This window comes from Doryrhamphus excisus, linkage group LG16 (assembly GCF_037039965.1).
Source record: "Doryrhamphus excisus strain RoL-2023G ecotype Guam linkage group LG16, RoL_Dexc_Guam_v1.1, whole genome shotgun sequence".
Lineage (NCBI taxonomy): Eukaryota > Metazoa > Chordata > Actinopteri > Syngnathiformes > Syngnathidae > Doryrhamphus > Doryrhamphus excisus.
The window spans coordinates 17,638,610-17,657,664 of record NC_136372.1 but is presented as its reverse complement, the minus strand read 5'-3'; the positions used below and the strand labels follow the sequence as shown (position 1 = coordinate 17,657,664).

The 19,055-nt window shown below is 43.7% G+C and overlaps 4 protein-coding genes across 4 annotated transcripts; 2 read left to right on the top strand and 2 right to left on the bottom strand.

Annotated features, from left to right (window-relative positions):
* Positions 1–540: 540 nt before the first annotated feature.
* On the top strand, positions 541–3,194 carry rrp7a (ribosomal RNA processing 7 homolog A). The gene is made up of 7 exons (XM_058049390.2): positions 541–669; positions 865–1,007; positions 1,138–1,260; positions 1,346–1,469; positions 1,548–1,645; positions 1,729–1,936; positions 2,857–3,194. Exons 1-7 carry the CDS (start codon positions 606–608, stop codon positions 2,940–2,942), a joined length of 846 nt encoding a protein of 281 aa, XP_057905373.2. The 5' UTR covers positions 541–605; the 3' UTR covers positions 2,943–3,194.
* Positions 2,677–7,869, bottom strand: LOC131103270 (zona pellucida sperm-binding protein 4-like). The gene is made up of 12 exons (XM_078797118.1): positions 7,518–7,869; positions 7,325–7,449; positions 7,100–7,217; positions 6,841–6,975; positions 6,603–6,775; positions 5,429–5,511; positions 5,227–5,360; positions 4,968–5,151; positions 4,763–4,901; positions 4,613–4,682; positions 3,541–3,672; positions 2,677–3,474 (listed from the first exon to the last, which is right to left on the bottom strand). Exons 1-12 carry the CDS (start codon positions 7,708–7,710, stop codon positions 3,332–3,334), a joined length of 1,629 nt encoding a protein of 542 aa, XP_078653244.1. The 5' UTR covers positions 7,711–7,869; the 3' UTR covers positions 2,677–3,331.
* Positions 7,870–8,148: 279 nt separating this feature from the next.
* Positions 8,149–12,240, top strand: wbp2nl (WBP2 N-terminal like). Its single transcript, XM_058050311.2, has 8 exons — positions 8,149–8,305; positions 9,410–9,518; positions 9,601–9,739; positions 9,818–9,910; positions 9,995–10,192; positions 10,265–10,372; positions 11,065–11,147; positions 11,260–12,240. The coding sequence occupies exons 1-8, from the start codon at positions 8,247–8,249 to the stop codon at positions 11,314–11,316; spliced, it is 846 nt and encodes a 281-aa protein (XP_057906294.2). The 5' UTR covers positions 8,149–8,246; the 3' UTR covers positions 11,317–12,240.
* A 291-nt stretch (positions 12,241–12,531) lies between these two features.
* Positions 12,532–17,399, bottom strand: LOC131103781 (heme-binding protein 1-like). The gene is made up of 4 exons (XM_058050312.2): positions 17,109–17,399; positions 14,180–14,318; positions 13,817–13,997; positions 12,532–13,500 (listed from the first exon to the last, which is right to left on the bottom strand). The coding sequence occupies exons 1-4, from the start codon at positions 17,184–17,186 to the stop codon at positions 13,323–13,325; spliced, it is 576 nt and encodes a 191-aa protein (XP_057906295.1). The 5' UTR covers positions 17,187–17,399; the 3' UTR covers positions 12,532–13,322.
* Positions 17,400–19,055: the final 1,656 nt, after the last annotated feature.

Below are 19,055 nucleotides of genomic sequence, written 5' to 3'. Positions count from 1 at the left end.
TTGTCTAAAGCTTATTTTTCCCTGGAAATTACAGTATTTACAACCTATTAAAGAGTACATCGGCTGATGGAAACCATAACCGCTCTGATTAAACAAGCCAGCGTTATGAGTAAAAATAGCAGGGCTGTCAAATCATTGCATTTTTACAATGAATTAATTGTGATTAATCACAACATTAAATTTTTACTGTATCTTATGAAGAGAAATATCCATGACAGGACATGAAGATATATATATGAACACCTCCAAATAAACTGAACATTTAAATCTGAAAGACCTTTGGTTATGAGCAATATGGAGTTGCATTCAAAGACACCACGTAATTTAAGTCAACCTTCCCGGCCGTTTTCATAAAGTGGAATGAATGAATGAATGAGTCCCGTAAGTCTTATATCAATGTACCAATATCGGAGCTCTTAAGTAAACAATGCAGATACAGTATATTTAATGTAAACTGCTGGAAAAAATATATTATTTGATATGATGTTCATGTTACATTTATAATGGAAAAATAATTGTATTTTACTACTGTAAAAAAGACGGTAGAATTTTACTTCCGCACTCGGTATTTGAGTTTACTTCCGGTGTGAAAGGTCACAAGCAAGATGGCGCCGACCAAGTCTCGCCGTGCTAACAGCAAGGCGTGTGTTATTCCAGAAGGTTTCACAGGTATTTTCACACTGAAATTCGTCATTATCTTATGATTTATGTACATTGTCAACTTAAATTGATCTCAATGTTCTGTATGGCCTACATTTGTAAATATTTAATCTTTTACCGAGCGAGTCCACCAGGACTCGGAACCTACGCCACTAATGCTTTGACTGTGGATTTTAAATGTGTCTCCAATTGTTATTGTTGCAGTGTTGCCCTTGAAATTTTACTCTGACACGAAAGCCCAACACAGCTTGTACGTGAAAGAGCACAAAGTTCGGGTAGAGAAGAGTTCCCACAGACCGCTGGACAAGACGTTGTTTGTCCTCAACATCCCCCCGTACTGCTCCGAGGTACATTTTATACCCATTGTGTGTTTTCATCTTTAAATTGCTTCAACCACGTCGCTTACCGAGATTTTATTTCATGTGAATATATTTTGCATAAATAATAAAGTAATCAATAGTTCATTATGTCTTCCAGGATGTGGTCAAGCAGCTCTTCTCCCAGTTTGGCCCTGTGAAGTCTGTGGAGTTGGGCGAGCACCCAGGCGCGTTCCACTCTGGTCCCAAACCGTCCAAACACTTCACCCCAGCCCAGAAGCAGGTAGACCGGCATTCTACTGTGTATTGTCAACTTTACTTGTAAACAACTTCTCATCCTTGCTTTCCTTTTTTTTTTGTCTTTTCAGTGTTTCAAAGTTGGTTACATCGTGTTCCTTAACAGCTCCAGCATCGCTGCAGCTAAATCTCACCCCAGTAACGTGCCTTTGGTTGTCTGCTCCACACAACACACCGTGAAGACCGGAGTCCAGAGTGAGTCGACTGATTACTACCTCGTATTTTGGCTACCTCGTATTTTCTTATTAAATTGACATTTTTCTGACACGGCAGAATGGATTCAGCAGTACAAGGACTCCTTCGTTCAGCCAGACAAGCTACAACAAATAGTCGACGACTTCATGAAGAGCTTTGACAAAAGCAAAGCAAGAGTAAGTCCAATTCCTTTGTTATTTTAAAGCCTTTATTAGCGCTCCACTGCTTGGCCTCATTGTGTTCTCTTCATCTCTACCAGGAAGAGGAGCGACAGAGAAAAGAGTTGGAGCAACAAAAAGAGGACGAGGACGGCTGGGTGAAAGTCACCAGGGGTCCCAAGGGCAACAAGGCCCGCCCCCATAGCGAGGCCGCTAACAGTCGGACGCTACGGAAGGAGATGAGGAAGAAGAAGAGGAAGGAGCTCCTGAACTTTTATTCTTGGCAGCATAAGAACACCCAGAAAGAACGTAAGTTGGCTTTTCGGAATATTGTTTACAGTAGATCCCTGGTATGAATACCATAAATGGGTACACTAACATACATATACAAACATACGACAATACGAGACGGTATGTGTAAGCCATTATTCATTGTATAGGAACAGATTAATTCGTAGTAACAGTCCAGTCTTAGGCCTGGTCATCAGGTCTCCTGTGGCGCCATCGCCCAGTTGGTCCTCCATGCTAGCAGTCCCAGATGGCGCCACGTCTAGATAATCCACACTGCTCGCCTCTTGTAATTCCATTCAGGATGGATTATTGTTTTTACATTATTTACTGTGCTGCAAGTTTTGTTGAAGGCTAGTGCTGCTAACCTCACGGGGCTCCGCCCTCTTAAGGCTTTATGCTTCAGCGTTGCTAGCGGCCAGCTCCTCCCCCGTCAAAAACTTCTGGCATAGCTTGATGTGCACTCCAAAAAATGTCTAACCTTATTTTAACAGCAATTAAGAAAAAAAAACAATTTCCAGCTTCTCCCTCCAGCAGAAGCACAATTTTAATCTGCCAAAATAAATAACGGAGCAAATTGAGGAGCATTTTAACTAAGAAATTCACAAATAAGAGCACTTGCATAATTCCTCACCCAATGACAAGGGTTGCCAGATGTGGGAAATAGCCAAAAATATAGGACTACAGGTGAAAACTTGGGACTAACCTGTGGATAAATGTTTGCTGCCCCTAGTGGCTGTAGCAGTGAATTGCAAGTCACGTGCTCACCCCCCTCTGAATGATTGTACAACAGAGTTAAAGATGCAGCCAAGATGGCCGCCCTAGTGACTAACGCTGGAGCGTAAAGCCTTTACACCTACATCTAGTTGTTGGTTATACATTCTTTAATATCATAATTATGTATCCGTCTTTTGACTTACTGTTCAATCTTCTTATTTCAGATATTGCGGAGCTGAGGAAAAAGTTTGAGGAGGACAAACAGAGAATAGCGCTCCTGAGGGCCCAAAGAAAATTCAGACCTTATTAAGATCATCTGGATTCTCGTGCTCATTCTGGTCACATGACAGGACAGAATCTTGCAATGAGTTTGTCATCAATCTGCTCTGCAAGGCTCCATGGTGCATTCAGGACTGCTGGGAAGTAGGAAATATGCCACTTGGAATTCCAAGTTCTTGTCTCTAAAGCATTCCAGTGGAAAGTACGCCATCATAGCATCATATGTACTTTATCAGTTGATGTTACAGAGAAAAATACAAAAGTGTGGATTTTTACTTTGGTACTGGTGTATTTGTGTATTGTTCTGGTATTGTTGTGCTTATTCAAGGTTGATTCCGAACGCTTTCAATCCCTTAGCCCGTAGCTCAGCGTGCTAAGACTTAATCCCTAAACCAAAACCTGCATGAAGTGAAATATTTATTAGGATATTGCATCTTCATCTCGTGCATTACAATGACGTGCTGCGTCTGGCTTGTGGCACTTCCTGTTCCTCAGACACATCAGCATCATCACCATCATCAGAGCAGCCCCGGTGCCAGTCAGGATAAATGTCACCTGAAACACTTAAAAAAAAAAAAATCCCACAGCACGACTACAGTGGACTGAATTATGGCCTCAGGGAGACTTACCGTTCTTCTGAATCCATGGATTCTCCTCAGGTGCTGTGTTATTCTGACCCAGCAGCAGAGGGCCTACGGAGGTCAGCTGGGAGGCGTGTGCTTTAAATAAAGCCTCTCTTCTTCGTCTCCCCCCTTCCTGTGCTGGGGGGTACATTCTGTTAGTACGGACGACCGCAACTTGCAGTTTTACCGTCCAAAAACATGTTATACAGTATTTAAAAACAGTAGTCAAGGACTACTACCACCCTCAAGCTCGTCGATTGGCTGAAGTGTCTTGCTAACGTGATTGACAGCGGCGACAACCAATCAGTGAGCGCCTATAGTATTGAGTTTGCCTGAGATGGACTTAGTTCGGCTTTTTCAATAATTGTCAATATTTTCACAGGCTATCGATCGTAATAACTGTGTGTAATTATAATTGGCATTAATATTACTCAATAGGCCTGTACTAAGCATTAATTTATTCATTTTCTACCGCTTTTTCCTCACGAGGGTCGCATGTCAAACTTAAAAAGGTAAGCTAGTAATATGTAGTATTATACACCGGTCGCTAGGTGGCGGTAATGTTCCATTGATAACTTAGTTCGACTTTTTCAATAATCAATCTTCAATAATTGTCAATATTTTCACAGGCTATCGATCGTAAGAACTGTGTGTAATTATAATTAGCATTAATATTTCTCAATAGGCCTGTACTAAGCATTAATTTATTCATTTTCTACCGCTTTTTCCTCAGGAGGGTCGCATGTCAAACTTAAAAAGGCAAGCTAGTAATATGTAGTATTATACACCGGTCGCTAGGTGGCGGTAATGTTCCATTAGTGAGCTAATAGGCACCACTGCTAATGCGATTCTCCCAATGATAATAAATCTCCCCACAAATTTCCCCACTGAGGGACGAATAAAGGCATATCTTAAATCTCAGTCGTTTTCTATAAATATGCGTTTTACATATTGGGCAATGCAAGTGTCAAAGGTGACAATAGGTGTCATTTTCATGATTTAGAAGGTTAAGTTTTAAAGTATTTGAATTACAAAGAAATTGACAGCAATAAACGAGGGCTTGATGTACAGTACTCACAAGTGATGGCACACGGTTGTGCACAGTCAACCTCTTCTGTGCAGATTTCCACCCAGCAATAGAAGTACACCTGAGAAGATACACCATGAAAGCGTCAGAGATATCAAAAAGACATTTTTAATCGTGTCACCTCCCCCCCCCCCGCCTTACTTCCTCCACACTTGGCTCCCCTTGCTCCAAGAAGGCGAAGGTCTTGACATCAAATCTCCTGACTTGGGAGCGGGATTGTGTTTTTCCTTGCTTGTCCACAGGAACAGAACTTCTGGAGTCATCCAACGGGTTGGGGCATCTATCCAGGAAGAAGTCAAGATGCCGGCTCCGGTGCACCAATCATCCCCAAACCTCACGGCCTTACCCGTTGTAGAGAAGCGTCCACACGGAATGTCGGGATGCTGGGTAAGCGAAGCAGTCGCGTACGTGCAGGGAAAGCGTGGGGTCCGGGGACGGCTGGGCGATGGAGACCTCCACATATGCGGCCTTACGCAGTGGCATCATCAGTGGCAGCTGGTCCTCAGGAAAGAAAAACTTAAAAGACGCATCTAGGAGGAGCAAATCATCCCAAATATTGTCTCAAGGTTTTTAACTGACCAGCAGATCTCACTACGTTTTATTACCTGTGGCCATTCTCATCTGCACTTTGATGGATCCCAGAGCAACCACGGGCGGCGGGTTGGTCACCGTGTGCCGGGAGGGGAAATTGACTCCACGTCTGACGTTGGAAGCTTTGGATTCACACTCGATCCGCAGACTAGAAAATGAATCCAATTGGTCACGAGCTCGGATTCGGCAGAAAGCGAAGAATGCAACGTCAATTACCGAAATGGAGAGCGGTTGTTGTCTGCACGGTGCTCATGCAACTCCTCCACCTCCAACTCGTAGATGACGACATCTCCGTCCACCTAAGAGGCAAAATGGGAGTCATGTGATATCAAACACAAGCATTCATTCCTGTGGGAATTATGCTACGACAAGGAATATCTGACCCTGCAGAGGTGTTCCCGTTTCACTGGGATTAGCTTCCGAGATCATTAATACACCCATGAAAATGTCTGTACAATTTTTTTTATGTGTATGTGTGGACGTAAACACACAATGTTTACTATTATGTCAATAATAAAATATATATTACAGTATATGATCTAGGGCTGCACGGTGGTTGAGTGGGTAGCGCGTATACCTCACAGCTAAGAGACCTGAGTGAATGAGAGTCAAGATTATGTCTTATTTTCAATTATTATGTATATTACGTATATCGGATAATGCGAGTGTAAAAGATAACTATAGGGGTGTTATATCATGTCTAGAGGGCTCTAATAATGCTAATCCTATTTAGAAGTTTAGTACTGTTTGTCAATAAACGCTGAGTATTTAGACTTTTAAACTTCAAAACGTTTCAGCACCGGCAGGCTAGTGGTTAGCGCACAGGTGACACAGCTAGGAGACCCGAGTTTGATTCCGCCCTCGGCCATATCTGTGTGGAGTTTGCGTGCGTTTTCTCCGGGTACTCCGGTTTCCTCCCACATTCCAAAAACATGCTAGGTTAATTAGCGACTCCAAATTGTCCATAGGTATGAATGAGAGTGTGAATGGTTGTTTGTCTATATGTGCCCTGTGATTGGCTGGCCACCAGCCCAGAGTGGAGCCCGCCTCTCGCCCTGAAGACAGCTGGGATAGGCTCCAGCACCCCCTGCGACACTAGAAAATGAATGAGTACATGATCTATGATAGACATAGCGGAGCTTCAAATCCTCCTTGCTAGCTTGAATTTCAGATCAGCATTTGCAATAATACAGACCGTTTTAGTTATTGTAATTCAGCTCCCGTCTCGGTATTAAAAACATTATGGAATTGGGGTCTTACTGCTGTTTCCTTTTCATGGCAACATATCAGCGACTGTGCATGGGCGTCCACCATAATGGACGTTCCGACTCTTAACGTAATTGAACGCCATGACAGATTTACGGAATGGGAGTCAGCATGTGTGCACGACCTTTGCTGTAACCCCGCAGTCCGTGACGGGAATCTTAAAGACGGCGGTGTCCGCGGTGGCCATGGCAGGGATGCACCGCGGATGATCCTTGACGACGAGGCTTCTCGGGTCCGTGGGGGGGTCTGCGTCTGTTGCCTTCACCGAGAACACCAAGTGTCCATCCAGGGAGCAGGCTGGACACAGAACTCAATGAAGGTGGCGTTCAAATTTGACATAAATTTCGACTTAAGAATCTTACCGTGGAGTTTGTAGAAGCAGGTTGAGTCGGTTGGATCGAAACAGCAACCCAGATTGCCGCAAGAATCCCTCAACGTTCTGCGTTGGCCACATTTCACCCGAAGTTCTTGGTGCACCGCGCAGTTTCCAGGAGATGCTAGAAGAAGATGGTTTTAGTTCAGCAAAGTTTCCACCACGGCTTCTCCAGTCCACATGCGACTGTCAATCAAAGGAACGGCTTTATGCCAAACTGATTCATGACCCAAATCGCCCGCACTCACGTGGAGGTGCGAGGCGTGTCCTCTCCCGGGATGACCTTAGAGGACAGCTGATATTTACCCAGAACCATCCATCTTTTCCTGTCAGCTGCACTTGCAGAGGGACGACCACTTTGCTTCCCTGGAGGTTTAAAAAAAAAAAAAAAAAAAAGCACACAACTGATGGTGTAATGCTACAGCTGCTACCTTTAAGAAATTCAATTCCGGTGCATAATGATAGTGCTTTACCTTGACTTGAGCGTAGCAGCTGTCATATCGGCTGAAGAACACCAGGCTCTGGTTGTTCCGTCGACCCGCCTGGACTCCGCAGGAGCCCTCAGACCGAGGAACCGCGAATGTGGACCCGGCCGCGTCTGCCGTGACAGCAACAGGCACATCATTTCCGTGTACAGAAATCGAACCTGTTGACCTGTAGTCGCACCTTTGACTCTGGGATTACTTTTGACCTTGGACCTGAACACGGCTTTCATTCCCCGGTGAGAGCAGGTGACTCTCGGCAGGACCAGTTTTTGCCTCCGGGACGGTGTCGAGCTCTTCTTCGAACACGGACAGTGTGGAACGTTCAGTATCAAAATAAAAGAAATTAAAGAAAATTGAGCAAAATTGCAATTCATCTCCTTGTAGGTGGGATGTTTTTACTCTGTCGACTCACGGTGGGGCCTTCAAGTTGAAGCAGGCGGGTGTCACGTGACAGATTAATTAGCGTTAATTGGTTAGAAGCCTGCTGCAGACCACTTCGGATTAACACTGGCGCTCAGAGAAGTTAGCCTAAAAGTGTCTTAGTGTGAGTACGCCTTTAATTGGGTGGCTGAAATGAGTCAAAGGATACACATTTAGAACTTACTTACGTACACACTAGCAAACAATACACTTTTAAATTTCCACAAATGATTCATAGCAGTCATTTCATTTGTTTTCAGCCTTGCGGCTCATATATAAAAAACACTAAATCATACGTGGCATTTTCACTTCTTGGAATAATGGAAATGTCAATCAAAACGACGTTTTATGTAAGTTGTTTACAGCTTTTATTTTGTACAGGAAGTGACGAGGCAGCCCAGCTGCTGCCGTGACGTCACGCCTGTGACGCCTCGGAGCGTTCCTGTCAGTTGCGCACGAGCAGAGCCCAACGCAGGACGCTTCCGGAGCCATGGCGTTTAACAGAAATCACTCTCACAACGGCCGGGTTTTGATTAACAACGGAGAAAGGTAGGTGGCTGGTACTTGTAGCGGAATCAAACAAATCGGCGGACCGTGGCCTCGCCCGTCGGCTGTGTGTACTTTCCAGTGCCATGTCAACAGGCTTGCTAGCTTAGTGGCCTACTTTAGCGTTAGCTTGGCAAACGCCACTGTGCCCGCGGGCAGTGTTCATGTGATTCCTTTCTAAATGCTTCTTACCGAACTGGTGACCAAATTGAGCCGATTACAATGACCGACTCTGTTCCTTCTCCTGTAAATGCCCTTTTACAGGTTGGTGGCTGCTAAGCTAACTTTCCAAACAGGAAGTAACTCGCTTGGCTGGATGTTGACATCGTCATCGACATGTCAACATGCTACGTCGTATACTTGTTAGAAGCTCATTAAAGTAACTAGTAGGCTTAATAACGTAAAGCTTGCAAATAATAAGTGTAATAAATGATTACTAACACTAACCCTAAAATTAAATGACGTAATGAAAGGATGCAAGGGCCACTTTGATATTTTCTCATCGATGGTAGCAGTTTAAACCGCTATTATTAATATGAAGTCTTTGCATGTGTTTTATAGTTGTCATTTTTGGATAGTTAAGTTGGGAAAATTAAATTTTTTTGTGAATAAAGTCATAATATACTTTATTCATAAAATATGTAAAAAAAAATTAATTATCCAAAAATGACAGTTTGCTTTTGTTGTGCTTGTTGCTCATAATGTTCAGACTCCTCATAATATTATTTTTGTAAAATTGCAACTGCGTGTAAGAATAAGCCCTTTCCTCTTAATATTTTGACTTTATTATTATAAACTACAGCTATTTTTTCCATTCCAGTACAGAATATTTATTCCCAGGATATTATGACTTTATTCTCATATTAAACTTTACAGTAACTTTTTCAAAAATGACAACTTTATTTATTCTTTTGTTTGTGTCATAAAAAACTTTCAAATTTCAACTTTATGCAACTAAAATTATTATGATTTGATATCATTCTAGTCGGACTGACAGCTGTGTTTATTATATATAAATAGCAAATGACTGCTAAGCTGTGCTAAGCTTGGAAGAAGAGTAGAAGTGAGGCGTGATGTGAATAATTCCCATTTGTTTTTCCTTCTCAGTGTTTTAAGGGAATGTAAGAACGTGGAGCTGTCATTCAGTGATGTCACCTGTAAGACGGACCTACTGAAGGGGACCAAGAAGGGCACCGTGTACCTGACGGCATACAGGGTACGGCCCACCATGTATCCTACAAATGTAACAATTGTACCTGGTTTCATGTCCTCTTTTTTTTTTTTTGGTGCCGGTTTAGATGGTGTTTGTGTCCAGTAGTACAAAGGATTGCCTGGGTTCTGCCATGTTCCCCTATTATCTGATGAAGGGCTGCAGCATTGAGCAGCCGGTCTTTGCTGCCAACTACATTAAAGGGACGGTGTCAGCCGAGCCGGGCGGTAGGTGGCTTGATTTCACGTTCACGACATAACGCAGCGAGCGATACGTTGGACCAACTTTCTGTCTTCTGTTATCAGGTGGCTGGGAGGGTCAGGCACACTTCAAGTTGTCGTTCCTGAACGGAGGAGCCATCGAGCTGGGCCAGCATCTCTTCAAACTGGCAACCAACGGTTTCGTATTTAGCTTCCGGTATTGCAGTGTTGGGTTTTGGCACAATTGATTGCAAAACGCGTCTTGCCTCACTTGGGTTGCAGCTTCTCGTGCGACGCCCACCCACAACGGCGCTTCTTCACATCACGGCTACCCTTCACCCGGAATGATGAACGGCTATGCTCCGCCTGCTCCGCAAGGCTATCCGTATGCGCCCCTTCCTCAGCAAAATGGGTACTACCCGCCCCCTCCGCCCCCTGCCGCCGGCAACATGGGCTACCCTTATCCAACAGCCGCCACAGGTGCACAAGGCAGTACTTTGGCTTCTTCCTGTCAATCATAACAAACTCAATACATTTTTTTTTATTTTCCAGGAATGTACCCGTTAGGATATGACTACATGGCTCCCCCTCCCCCGTATCCCGGACCGCCCCAAAACTGGGCTCCACCCCCTCAGAACTGGACAGCTCCAGCACCTCCAGGTCTGCCCCCTCTGCCTCTCGTTAGTTTTTCCTCATCCGTGTCTGCGTCACTGCACCCGTCAGATGTGATCCGTCTGTCCCAAAGTGAATCACTTTAAATCACGCCACCTAAAAAAAGAAGGAAAAAAAAAAGAGTGATGCTTATGATTTCTCATATGCTGTAATAATTTGACTGTGCTGTATCAGTCGCTAGGCGTCTCTATTTTAGTGTTCGTCCTAGGGCTGTGACAGATGGTGTTTACTTGGGGGGTTGGAAGCGTTTGCCACAGGACTGTTATCTATTTGTGGCAATGGTGGGTGGGTGGAGAGACATCATAGCCTAATTAGCATAACCATTCCACGTGAAGTGGTATGTTTTTGCCTTTTTTGTGAGTGGCGGCCGTCTCTTATGCACTTGAAGTGATCCCGTAGCCTTCATGTTAGTGTTGCGCAATGTTAATGTTAGCAGAGAATAATAGGAGTCTGAAGGTTACTGTAGGGGTGTTATTTCATGTCTACAGGGCTCTAATATTGGTAAAAACTGCTCTAAATTAAACCTTACTCTGAAAATGGAAAGGAAAGGAATCCTTCACCTACTAAGCTCTTCACCGTGATGAACAACAGTCAGACCTGTTTATAAACATAATGTCATGTGTCATGTGATGGATGGCTGCGGACTGTTAATGGCTGCTCTGTATTCTATTTGACCGCAGGGCCGGGTAACGCCAAAGCAGCCGAGGCAGCAAACAGCGCATACTACAATCCCAGCAACCCGCACAATGTGTACATGCCCACGGTAAGCCCACGGTACCTCCTTATTTGTTCCAAGCGTGTGGAAGTGTCATGTGACTTTGTCCCTTATTGCTGCCTAAATCACACATTGTATGGTTTGTTTCATTCCCTCAAAGGAGCGGCCTCCTCCGTACGCACCTTATCCAAATTCTCCTGACAAGAAAGACAACTAAGGCTCAAAACACCGTGACACTTCCCCTCTGATCTTCTAAAGATGGTTACCTGATAGCAAAGTATTATATATGCCGTATATATATATGATAAGGATTTCTTACCAAGCAGTCATATTGCTTCAGAAAATTTCCATTTTATGAAATGGCGTTTTGCAACTACATCCTGGAAGAAGAAGAAAAAAAAAAAAGTCCTCGGTGGCATAATTTGCTGGTCAGGGGCGCTGTTTGGAACCGAAAGACGGGGGGTGGGTGGGGAGGAATGTATTTTTTATGGCAGATATTTATCACTAAACACTTTAATGATTGAAGTTACAGTAGCTATTAATAACCCCAAATATGACCAATGTATTTTTGCAGTGTCATTTAAAGGACTGTACTGTTTCCTATACCGTTTCTGGGTTGTGTGTGTGTGTGTGTGAGAGTGTGTGTATGAAAACTAGAGTGGGTTGAATAGCGGGATTCCCAATTCTTTGGCGATTTAAAGCATTTAAAGCAACATTTGTGTGACCAAGACGATCCTGCTCTCATCACATTTTCCATTGCATCCATTACAATCGTCGTCAAGTGTGCAATATTCCCATTTCATATTGGTTGTAGTGGAACAGCAGGGACGATCCCAGTGACCCCCGTGCTCTTAACCTTCTATTGTATTCATGTATGCAAAGGCAAGCTGAAACCAGAACACTCCTCTCCCTGTAATTAGGCCAGTGTGCAGTTACCAGGCTTTGTCATTTAGAAAACGGCCTCCTGTAAAAAAAAGCTGAGCATTTATTTCCAATTAGCACCTATTTACACTTCTTTGCACACTTTTAGTTGGGAGTTATCTTTTGCTTCCATCGTCGAACGTCTGTGGATTCATAATACTTGGATGAATTTTGTTTCTTTACTGAAATCTAATAAATTTGACATTTATTGAATATAGTACTTCCTGAGTTTTTGCAGTGATTTATTTAATTTTTGCATGCAACAAAGGGTGGAGTGTTTTTGTTTTACGTGCTTTTCTGCGGTGCTCATCTGGTGAGATGATGTCATTGTCTAACTTGCATCATTGGCTGTGATTCAGCTGGAATTTTTATAGATGCCGGGAGACAAAAAGTGAGCAAAAAACATGAAAAGCAAAACAATACTACAGTCATGGGTATTTAGTTATTTGGGGCCCTCCACATCCTTGTACTGGACTGACACGAGTTGGAGCGACAAGCTACATTTGCAGACAGTCCCGTTATTATGTGTTTATTTACGAGGGTGAAGATGTAGCGTCAAATTTTGAATGTTTAGGAACCATAAAGACATCATTCCATCACACATTTGGTACAAAGAAGTGAACACATTTAATGTTACTGTCCTATTTGACAACACGAGCAATACATTTATTCTTTTATTTTGTGAAAGACGAGCCATTAAAGTACTCGGTCTTAGCACACAGTCACACTGTACACACGTATCACATACGAAGAAATAAAACTAGATATGCACAAAAACAGACTTCACCACATGAAACGGTTACACTTTAACGTAGAATCACTAAGTGACATTTTTCAAATTCACGATACAAAGCGCTTGCCAGCAAACTTCCTGTTGCAGCCATTCCATTCTACTTTATGGCTTTTATTTGCAGTTCTTATTAGAACAAGAGCAGCTGTGCTATTTTTAGTACTTTTAGTACTTTTAGTCAAGTTGTCTACCTGTGTGTTGCTGAAACCTGAAATATATGCAAAACACTAATTAATCTAAATTAATTAATCTAACTCTAAGGGGAGTTAGTGTCTTTTCTACTCCACACCACGTTATATTTTTCACCCATCGCTGGTCCCTTGGCCTAAGCCTACCACAGTGATCCGTAATATTTTTATTAGACTCACAAACATATTTAATACTACACTTGCCTTGTGCTTCAGCAATATGAGGAATTATGTTCCATGACCAAGAAAAGCATGAAGTGGCAGTACGGTCCCTTCTCTCCAATCAAATCAAGCTGCGGGGAGTCAGAAGGAGCAAAACGGGTGCTACGGCTCATCCTGTATAAACCACACCTCGTTGCGGCGTCCGTAAGGCTTGATTGGCGAGTCGTAGCTGCAGCAGAAGTACTGCTTGCGCTGGAAGGGGGCCGTCTCGCCGAGGGTGCGCGTCAAACGCAAGGCCTCTGCTCGGTACTCGCTCTCGCCCGCAAAGCCTCCGAACTGCCTAAAAAAGTAGAAGAATACGGTCAGTCAAGCATGGATACTAATATTTCAGACCGTGTAATAACTATACATATCTATTTCATCGCACGGATTACGACAGGAGACAAGAGGCTTGTTTGGAACCCTCGTTAAAAAGTATTTCGTTAGCCCCCCCGCAGTGACTGGGAGTGATGGTGAGAAAGCTGTACATCAGGCATCCCAAACTCGCACAATTAAACACAAACTACTACTATAGCAGGCTTCCCAGCATGCTTTGTGGCACTTTTTGCCGACTAAATACTTGACTACATCCAACGGTGTGAGACGCTGACACCTACAGGGTGTAGACGGTCATGCCGGGCCGGTCGTCGATCTTGATGGCACTGTCTGTGGGCGTCGGGGGGCTTTGCTGGTAGACTGACGGGATACGGATGGCGACCACCAGACGGCGGGATAGAACGCCGTCGTTGCGAGGGTACACGGTGATGATGATGGGTGCCGCCGTGCCCATGGCTTCGCCTTGTTGACAGATGGGAATGGTGGTGTCAGAAGGTCAGGGATTGAATATCGCACAGGAGAATTAGCTTAAGAATAATGATAAATGTTAAATATCTCTAATACGTATGATCAATAGACATAAACTTCATAAAGCAGGTCCAAAACCCAAATAAATAGCACGATTGTGATCCACTATTCCTTACCTTGTTCATTGCTTCCGCCAATGTACATGAGCAGCTTCCTCACCAGCTCCCCCGTCGCCTGGTCAAACGTGCGTCCCTCAGAGGACACGACGGCGTATTTGGCAGCGTCATAGCGCCGTACCTCAAAGCCTACTCCATCCTGGGTGGGGGTGGGGGGGGCAGCAGCAAAACAGTCACATTTTGGGCATCGGTGAGCGGTTAACTGGCTTGTTGCGGGGTCGTGCGTGCGCTTCAAGGTCTTCAGAGAGAATGTGTTTGTCGGATATTTCGGTCTTCCGCACAATTGCGCACACATGGGTGTGTGTGAAAGGAGCGCGGCCCGGATCAAAAGGTTGAGATGAAAACATTTTTTTTTTTTTTTTTTTTTAGCACTAATGTGATTTCATGTCTCCTCCTCCTGAGTTCAGTCAGGCTAACACATTATAATAGGCCGCAGATACACAACCTTACGTAACGCAAGCTAACGCAACGTGCGACCCCCGGCTCACCATGTTGTCGTGATGCAACACGTGATGAAGTGTGGAGTCGCAGCTACGCTACTGTGTGAGATGACCTTAATAGGTTTTGAGAGAATCTGGTCAGAAATGGTTAAGGCGTGTCTTCACTGTGTTTACACGCTTACGGTACATAGTGACTCAATCTGGCTTTCTACAAGGTCGCCGGCGTCACATTTAAAGGTCAATCATTCTACTCCAGTGTCATCTCTACGTTGTCTTAGTATAAGGGAACCTTGGTTAGTGTCCAGCAGGACAGAAATCATGTAAATCCAATTAGTCTGTTCCAGAATGTTAACACAAAAAACATTTATTTAGTTTTACATGAAATAAACTATTCAAAATACATATAAATAAATGATAAATGAACATTTACCTTCATCAAAGACGTAATTGTTGCTATAGACACGATGTGGCAGCGACATCGACACGGACACCACCTTCCTGTTTTGCCATGAGTTATTTCTTGAATTCAGTCGTGTTTCTCACCTCAAGTCTCTGCTTTTCTTTTGATCACGCCTGCTAAACGACCCAAAACTGAGCCGAAGAAAGCTGATATTTTGATAAAGACGCCCGAGAAACACGACGGAATCCAAGAAATAACTCATGGAAAAACCGGAATGTTGACCTATCTGCCACATTGTGTCTTTGGCAAAATGCTGAAACTTTCAACTTTCTTTGGCTCCATTTGGGGTTATGTTGAGACTCAGAGACTTAATGTGAGAAAACTATTGAATTCAAGTTATAACTCATGGCAAAACAAGAAGGTGGTGTCCTGTATTCTTGTATTCTCTCTTGATATCGGTATCAGATTTTTCCCGATCATCTGAAAACATTGAATTACATTTGACATTTGCCCGTGTGTGTGTGTGTGTGTGTGTGCGCACCGCCAGGTCGCTCCTCTGTATTCCGTGTCAGTTTTAATTAAGAGTGTACCGTGTCAAGAGTCAGGTGGGGGCCCAAAGCATCGGGTGACAATCTCTGATTTCAGTGGCCAGTGTAAGTCCGCTTTAGAGATTTGACGATCCCCCCCGCCTCCAGCTTTTGACTTTTCAACAGTCTTTAATGAGGATCACCCTAACGGACATGGCGCTGGCCTTGGAAACGTCTGGCGGCTCGTCCCCGACCAGCGTCCGTGCTGACAGAGTGAAGTTATCACATATTGTACGTCCGTTTCAGCACAGACGCTCACGGTCTAATTAAAGATTCAACACGCGTGCTGTGTTGTTGTGGCTGCGTCCCGCATGGAACAAAATCATGTAAAAAAAAAAAAAAAACGGTCAGTATGGTACAGTGCAGCTGTACATCTGTTTATCGGTTTTGTATATGGAATTGCAATGAGTGCTTCCCAGCATGCTTTGCCGCACTTGTTTTGATGTAGTTAGTTTAGTAGTAGTAGTATTTTACCTGCGTGTGGTTACTTGCTGTCATTTTTGTGTGGACAGCGTGGGATTTCCTTCCTGCAGCTGTCAGACTCCATAACAAAAACGGATAAAAAAAAAAAAATCCTGTGCAATAAACCGTGCAATAAACTGTGGCTTGACCAACATGTACATAGCTGTAAATAGTCTATAGAACCACTTGATTGGTATTACCTTGATTTGACACTTTTGCTACCGTAAACCTGGCCACAAAATATGGTGCTGCAATTTTGTGGACCCCCCCCCACTGGATCACCGCCAATGGAAATGGTGTTTATTCCATCGTGTCTATCGATTTTCAATGGACGCTGCGCTACAGGGTGGTTACCACCAGTCACCGGCCAGCCAAACGACAAGCGAAATGATTAATTAAGTGGATTAATTATGTGGATTAATTACATAATTTACGTGGATATTCCAGTACTAGCCAGTACTAGCAAGAATACTAACCAACACGGGCCAATTAAAACCGTATGTGACTAGTAGTTGGCTCTGGTTGTGAGCGCGTTGTTCATCGGGTTGCCGATGCGTTGGTGATGAATTTCGCCAATCACGTTTTTTTGTTTGTTTATCGCTTCCTATTATTCCTGGTCTTATTGGACACTTTTGGAGCCTGTGTGTAAATGTGACAGCCTGTGTAGTCGTAGATGATGTCCACCAATAAACACAACCCCCCCCCACATGCCTCCAATGCGTATTAGCAGCAATGCATTGTGGGTCAAAGGGGCACATGTTGAGAAGCACATAGCTGGGGGGCATAGCTCGGCTGGCTTCACTGCACTCTCTACAACGTATAAGACAGGAAACATAATAAGGAGTGGAGGAAAGGTCGTGCCCCCCACCCCCACCCCCCCAAGTGACGTCACTGCCCTCATCGGCATAAGGGTTGACCACAAGCACGTCTGACCCTAAGATCAGGTAGCTCTCAGGGAACAAAATACAGCCAAAGCGTTTTTTATGCTAGCGTCATTTGCGTATTAAAGTTAATTAAACACGTCCACATGATTGACGTACCTTGGTCTCCGTGCTCAGCAACTTATATTCCGTCTCCTCGGTGTTCCCGAAGAGCGAATTCTTGATCATGCCAAACATGTCGCTCTCTCTCTCTCTTCGCTTCTTTCCCCTTTTTGGAGTCTTATCGCCTCGGTCGCTACTCGCTCGGTCCTTCGGCTCTTCGGCTCTTCGGTCCTTCGGCTCTCACCCAAGAGTGGATGTGATGGCTGCTCCTCATCAACATATTGTACGGGCACAACTTGGAGATGCTCACCACTCTCCTCCTCCTCCTCCTCCAAGGGAGGGAGGGAGGGAGGGAGGGAGGGAGGGACACGATGGATGCTGTGTCTCCGCCTTCCTCTTCTTCCTTCGCCCTTGAACGGCACATAGTAGCGGTACTTGTAAAAGTACTACTTCAGAGCTTTGGGCTGGGCGATATCGATCTTTTTTTTTTTTTTTAAGGAAGCCCGTTCCCGCCATTGAAAGAACAAAAATTAGAAGATAAAAGGTCGAAACTATGACAGACAATTATGAGATAAGAAAGTCGTAATTATGAGGCTAAAAGGGCGAAATTACGAGATAAAAAAGTCATAATTACGAGATAAAGTCCAAATGATGAGATACGAACTGCGCATGTGCAGCCAACCTCGCTGTCGCCTTCAGTCACATAGCAGTGGGCACATGCGCAGTTTGTATCTCACATTTCGACTTTAGCTCATAACTACGACAATTATGAAGTATATTTTGCTAATGCCGACACTGACAGCAATTCTTTTGTACTCATTGAAAGATTTTGTGATTAATTAAACACAGAACATTTTTTTGCCATAAAATATTAAAAAATCTTATTTGCCTCTTAGTTCAAGTTAAAGTTACTGTTCAGCATCTTTGAATAACCTGAAATACTCTTACTACTAGTATATAGTATAGTAGTATAGTATAGTTAACATGTTTATATGGTCATCACATGACAATAATAATGAAAATTGTATTTAATTATTATTAATACAGTTCCAATTAAATGTAGACAATTTAAAACAAAAACAAAATTTCCAATTAAAAGTTCCAATTAAATGTAGACAATTTAAAACAAAAACAAAAAATAAAATAAATGTACACAATTTTATACTTACTATATTATACATTTTGTATATTAATATGTATGAAATTAATTATTATATCATTATTTACATCAAATGTATGTTCTAATTGTATTGCTAAAAACTCCTAACTCCAAACTTCCTAATGAATGAGGCAATATTTGGGAGGACAGATGTCAGGACATCGTTGGAAGCCATCACTCCCCCAAATATTACCTCATTCACGGCGAAGAGTGGCTCCCAACAAGATTTTGAGGACGGTCGTTCACCAGCCGTGCATTTGAATCCAAATCTATGGAGGTAAACTCTTGCATAACCTGTTATATGATCATACGCCCGTGGTCCTGTTAGCCCCGTCGTCATGTTGGGAGTCTGCGCCTCCTTTAGTGTGCTATGACCGTGCTCCAGGAGGCGCACGCAACGTGGATGCTCGTGAATGGCGTTCTACCCTCCGCTTATTGTGCATTATTAATTGTGACACAAGCCTTTGGTTTGTCAGAATGCACTGGAAGGTTCCGTGTGTGTGTGTGTGTGTGTGTGTGTGTGTGTGTGTGTGTGTGTGTGTGTGTGTGTGTGTGTAGAATGGGGCGACGCATGGGTGCTTGCTTGCCTTACTCCCGGTGTCACTGTGAGTTGCTTGGCTTTGGGGTTATTCTATTTAAATTCACACTGAGAGCAATGTTAGTCATCAGTGGGATGCAGGAGGCGGAGGAGGACGTGGAGGGAAAAAGGGAGAGGAAAGGGAGGGGAGATTTATGGAAAACATTGGGCTCCAAGACTGATGTAACTGTGGGCAAAGTGAGAAAGCAATGAATGCAGGAGAAATAAAAGGCGGTGCTGTTTTTCTTTTCCACAAGTCGTTCTGCTG